Source organism: Python bivittatus, unplaced genomic scaffold, assembly GCF_059951505.1.
Source record: "Python bivittatus isolate LINGU-HERP-01145 unplaced genomic scaffold, Pbiv_v1 ctg000850_np1212, whole genome shotgun sequence".
Taxonomy (NCBI): Eukaryota; Metazoa; Chordata; class Lepidosauria; order Squamata; family Pythonidae; genus Python; species Python bivittatus.
Window position 1 is genome coordinate 43,786,777 of NW_028277112.1, and position 6,000 is coordinate 43,792,776.

At 39.9% G+C, this 6,000-nt stretch overlaps 1 protein-coding gene across 1 annotated transcript in view; it reads right to left on the reverse strand.

The window, feature by feature from the left end:
• GLDC (glycine decarboxylase) overlaps positions 1–5,722 on the reverse strand; it is a 42,919-nt gene extending 37,197 nt beyond the window's left edge. The window contains exons 1-2 of the mRNA XM_088129898.1: positions 5,256–5,722; positions 4,701–4,779 (exon numbers count right to left, since the gene is read on the reverse strand). Of these exons, the coding sequence (XP_087986024.1) occupies positions 4,701–4,779; positions 5,256–5,567 (391 nt within the window). The 5' untranslated portion in view covers positions 5,568–5,722. The remainder of the gene's footprint in view (positions 1–4,700; positions 4,780–5,255) is intronic.
• Positions 5,723–6,000: the final 278 nt, after the last annotated feature.

A 6,000-nucleotide genomic window follows, 5' to 3' on the forward strand; every position in this document is an offset into this window, starting at 1 on the left:
ATTATGCATCAGCCCGGAGAAAGCTGTAAACAAGGTACTGAATCCAAAGGAGTGTAAACACTGATGAAGAAATACTTGGCAATGGGCCACCTGACTCAGCCTGTTTCTTCTCGCAGTGAAGACAAAACGTACTATAGTAAAGCCACTTTTCTGGAAATAGAGTTTCGACATCTGAAATGCATAGCCAGCATTGAGAAGGTGAACTCTATCTCCATATCCACCCATTAGGATTTTTGCCCTCTGGGTCTCAGCATTATTTTCTTCTAGTTTGTTATTTCTTTCTTTCTCTGGAAATTCTTTTTGCTTAATACATGCCTGTTCTGGCCTTGGTTATTCTTCTGAGCCGAAGGAATTGCATAACATGATCACAGGCAATGATCTTAACTTTGTTCATTGATCTTTTGGCACTGCTATATCAGAATTGGAAATGAGAGAGAAAAAGGAATACCGCACATTCAGTCCAATGTTAACTTTTAGGCACCTTCAGAAACAAAGTGTTATTTTTCCCTGGAAAAATGCCCATTTCTCCCAAGAGCTTGTGTAGTTTTAAATACGTTATCATTACTGTTCATTTTATATATATTATATCCAAATGCCAGCAGCCAATAATTACTTTTCTTTAAAAAGGTAGAATTGTTAACTACTAACAAAATTTATTTTTACCATATGTCTCATATACCCTGGAGATATTACATATCACTTTATGAATACAGGTAGTCCTTGTCTTATGTCCATTCGTTCAGTGACTGTTTGAACTTGTGATGGTGCTGAACGAGGGGGACTTATGACTGATCCTCCGAGTTCTGGCCATTGCAGTGTCCCCATGGTCATGTGATCATGATTTTTGACATTCCCTGCCAGCTTCCCAGAAGCAAAGTCAATGTCAGCAGGAAGTTGGAAGTCGTGGTCATATGAGGTCCTCACTTAACGACGGCAATGGGGACTGCTGTGTCGCTAAGTGACACAGTCATGTGATATTATGCTTTACAACCACATTGCTTAGCAACAGCACTGCCAGTCCCAATTGCTGTTGGTAACCGAGGGCTATCTGTAATTAACTGGATTATAATTTTCTCCTTCTGGGTACTACCATGCAGCTTGGATGAATAAAGTACTATAGTCATGAAATCCTCCATTCAACTTCCATGAAAGCAAGTAATATGGACACTCCACCCAATCATACAGTAGGCATGGTTCCCATGCAGACCTTCAAAGAAAGCTGGAAGCTGCTGACCAGTTTTCCTACTAGACGCTTCTTGATGCCACATAAGCATTCAACAGAAGTGAGTGTTCTGAACTCACAACCCTTGGTTTTACAGACATAAGGGAACATAAGTCCATGAATATACCAGAACTTTTCTAAGCATGGTAAAAGTGTGTGCTGGTCTCTCTCAACCATTCTGCAATGCATAATTCTCATCAGTCTGACCCAGGGTTCAACATGTTCAGTAACATAATCCACAAGATGGATGTACTGTACTGAAAAATTCTGGATTATATATTTAAGATGCCAAAGTATACTCCATCCTAGAAAAAGTGTTATCAAAGATGTGCAATTTCTGTAACACAATAGTGTTGATTCTACTGCTTCACCAAAGAGGGTTGCCTAGAAAAACTCCCAGCTCTCTCCTTCATGATATCAGAGAATCCCTGAGGAGACCATGGCCTGTTACAGAACATGGTTAATTCATACTACTGACCAGCTGACCCAGTTGATATTCATGAACCCTGAAAGTTAGTAATAAATGAAGCAACAAATGGCTAATGTTCCCTAACAGATAATCTCACCATCAGCTTTATTTTATATTATTCCAAAGAAACCGCACTGTATTATGTTTAGTGTGACTAATTTGATGTAAACTCATTTAATCTTAGCTTGCAGAGGCTAAAATGCAGGTTGGTCCTCTCTATCTATATAAGGCATTATAGAAGAACCATGCAATAGGTAATAAACTGGGAAGAAATAAAGCTGAGGCACAGGGACCAAAAAGTCTCTTTGGGGAAGTATTGAGATTTAGTATTGATTTAGAGTGCACCTTCTAAATAAGTGCTGGCTGTCCATTTCAATTGTGGAAAACAAAAGTGTGGAATATAAACTGAAAGACCAGAATTAAAACAAAAAAGTGAGAGGATTTTCCCAAGTTAAAATATATTTTTAAAAAGAAGAGATGGGTGCATTTAAAAATATTTGCTCAGCCTTTAAAAGTATTTATATATTTAACATATTTAGGTACTTGCAAAATAGCTTAGATGTCAACACCTTAACAAGGTTAACTTAGCAGGTACCAGTGATACCCCAGCCACTGACCAAAGACTGCTGCCTAATAACATGGAAGTCTAGCTTAGGACCAGAAGAATTTTGGCTTTAAACATGGCCTAGAAATATTATAAAAATATAAAACATATCACATCTTCTCGATGGCCACACCCATGTTATAATAAGCCATACATTGCTTACCATGAAGTATCATATAATTCCTCCTTGACTTCCTTAGCTAGTAGAAGAGGCAAAGCAAGCTATGATATTTCTTCCCATTATTTTTTTGAAGTAATATGAAATCTGGAGATTCTCATTTGTTCCACTCCTACTAGACATGCCTCCCCCTCATTTGATAGAAATGGCTTTATTTTATGCTAGGAAGTTGTATCTAAATAGCCTTAATATCATATACTTCTTGTGAGATTGGCGGCCATATAAACTTGATAGATAGATAGATAGATAGATAGATAGATAGATAGATAGATAGATAGATAGATAGATAGATAGGCTGAGAGACACTATTCCTATGGCTACCATATCTGGTCTGCAAAAATCCATTTGACCACTGGCTGGCAACAAAGTTTTTGGATTTTTTGGAATCTCTAGTAGATGTTCAGATTTCTCTAACCTGGATAAGGAAGACCTAACATTGCAAGTATTTATCTGGATTAATTAAGTTATGTTTCTCTTGAAAGTCATTTAGCTATAAACCCTTGAATACTGACACTCTGTTTTTCCTGATTTGGAAGATTCCAAATATTCTTTCAGAGAGAGATGAATATCATTTGTTGATTATTCATTCAGACTGAAAAAAAAGAAGGTAGTTTATTCAGAAAATACTAAATTACACTGGCATAAAGATGCAAATAAACCAGGAGATAAAGGAACTTTTCATCACACAGTGACTCTTTGCCTTGTGTCTCCCTTTTTATTTTATCACCTCCCGGGCTGTTTCATTCTGGCTGCAGCTTCTGTTCTGTGATGTCATCATAAGCAACCAGATTGAACTAGCCAGGAACTTAACAAAAGCTGCAGGGCCTAAAAATTATCCTCAAATTGCAATTTGCTGGTGAGCCACATCAAAAGTAGAGCAGGAGGCTAAAAATCACTTGTATGTTACATACCAAAATATTAGCAAAAATAAAAAACCAGCAAGTTATGCTTCATGAAATAGTTGTCTGAGTGTCTAAAAGCTATAAGACAATTGCACTTACTGTATACAAATTCTCTTTATCAGCCTATGCCATAAGTATCGGGAAGAAATTTTTGTTAAGAGAGCATTTTCACGTTATGGTTCTTTAGAAATAGGAGCTGATGTTGTTTTCCAACTCCCTCTTTCTCTTCCTCTCCCCAAAGAAAATTACTAAATTACTATATGTATAAATTAATACCGTTAATCAAAAGCATTAGTACCATTAATACCATTCCAATCAAAAGCATTCTAATTGTTTTGAAAAAGCATTCTGTACTCAGTGAAGGAAGATGTTCTGAAACATAACTTTTTTTTTTTTGTAATTGTTTATGGACAGCCAAAAGGTAAAGATTCCCTGAAACTCACCTTAACTTCTAGTGACTCTAGAGAAACATCACTTTATAGAAGGGTTTGCAACTGTTCCCCCCCCCCCCATTTCCAAAACTAAGCTACAGCCTTGTGATTTCCTGGCTGAGTTCCTATCCAAGTACACAAGGACAGGACATAGCTAGCTTTTCTGGCTAGATGTAGCTAGATGCAGCTAGCTACATAAGCCAGCATACCATAGGTACAACACCAGAAATGTATACACCAGAACGAATACATTGGATTGGGCTATTTGAATCCAATCTCTTAACAAAGACAGCGCTTTCTGGGCACCAATTTCTAAACAACAAATATTTAAAATATTCTCATTCTCCTTGACAACCCTTGAATGCATTTCATTAATATAACAATAAAACCATACCTAAAGCTGCGGAAGTGCTTCATATAACCATACAAGAAAGGTTAATACATTTCATAAATTATACTTAATTCACACTTGACCACACTATAGTACTTCGGTATTCTCTTTTAAATCTGCTTTAAAAGCTGTCATATTTTACTTTGAAAAACTTCTACCTGTGCATTCCTAAATGGATTTTTCTGCAACAGCCATCAATAGTTTAGAAGCATGGTACTGCATTTAGATATATTTATAAGAAGTTAACACTGAAGACTAACATGGTTGTTTCTGAATATTTATATTGGGAGACCTGAAGTCGCAATCAGATCTTGCCATGAGCATTTTAGAAAATTGCTCCTAGTACCAATGGGAAAATGTAACTTTCTTATAAACTGTAGATTACAAATAATGAAAGAAGGAGGTTTTAAATTTAGGTTTTTACAGTATCTATGTGGTTGCAAAGAGTCGAAACAAACTTGATGGCACATAACCCTAATCATAATTGGGTGAAAAGGACTTACATATATGGTCGTCCATCTTCAGAGGCCGTTGCAAACGGATGTTGGCAGGAATTGTTCTATTGATCAACTCATCAATACTCTAAAAATACAAGCATCAAAGCATCATCAGAATCACCAGCAAGTTTAGAGGTCCACTTCTTGCAAGACTCATAGTCAAAGACAAAGAGGCCAAAGTGAGGCATCGTAGGACATGAGTAGAGGCGGTTTGAGGAATTTTCAATAAACCTCTCACTAACAAAAGGGGATTTTGTGAAATTCAGTTCACATTCTTTCTCTCTCCCTTTCAAATACAAAGAGATCAACTGATGTGACACAGTAGGAAAAGATACTGATGTGATGATGATGTGAATCAGAAAGAGAAGGATTACGAGACAAAGCAAATCGATGCTGTTGAAGGGGGGAGTGCTAGAGCGACTGGAGGGAGGGAGGGGAGAGAGAGAGAGAGAGACGGAAAGAAAGAAAGAAAGAAAGAAAGAAAGAAAGAAAGAAAGAAAGAAAGAAAGAAAGAAAGAAAGAAAGAAAGCGAGCGAGCGAGCTCTTGTGGAGCTTCCTCACCGACAGACCGACGATCTGCAGCATCTCTTGCTTCTCTTTGTCCCCTGGTCCGATATGTCGCTCGGAAAAGTCATCGTGCCTGCCCAGGAGTTTTTCGATGTGCCTGGCGGAGGCGGCGGAGGCGGCGGCGGCGGCGGGGGCGGCTCTCGCCCCAATGGTGCTACTGCTTCTACTCACACAAGCCAGTCTCAGCTGCTCCCTGCGTCCCCATCGGCCTGGCGGCTTCTTGCCTCCCCAGGCGCTGCCATGGTGTCCGTGCAGATTGGCCCCCCGACCCATCAGCCGCCCCCACCACTGGACACAAGACTGCATGATGCCTAGAAGCCGATTGCCCCCAATTCGCCCGCGCAAAGTTAGTTTGCGCTCCGAAGACGGCAGCCCGCAACTCTCTCTCCGAGGCCCCCCGACCCTGTTATAGCCCCGCGCCGATCGTCAGCCGAGAGGAGGGCCCTCTTGGCCCCGCCCTACCTCAGATCTGCCCGCCAAAGCCACCTGCCGGGAGGCTGCCCCCTCGCCAGCCAATGCGCGCTCCCTCCCGAGGCTGGATTGGGGAGAACAGAACAAACGACGCGAAGCTGGCGGTCAGCCAATTTCTCGCACAGTCAGGCGTTATCAGTTGTTTCTCCAGAACAAAAAGAGATGATCACAGAGAACATAGAAAAGATCCTCTCTCTTCCCTGTTTATTTTCTGTTTTCATTTTTCCTCCTACCCTAACTTCTGTTTCAGTGTTTTCCACGCAACTTG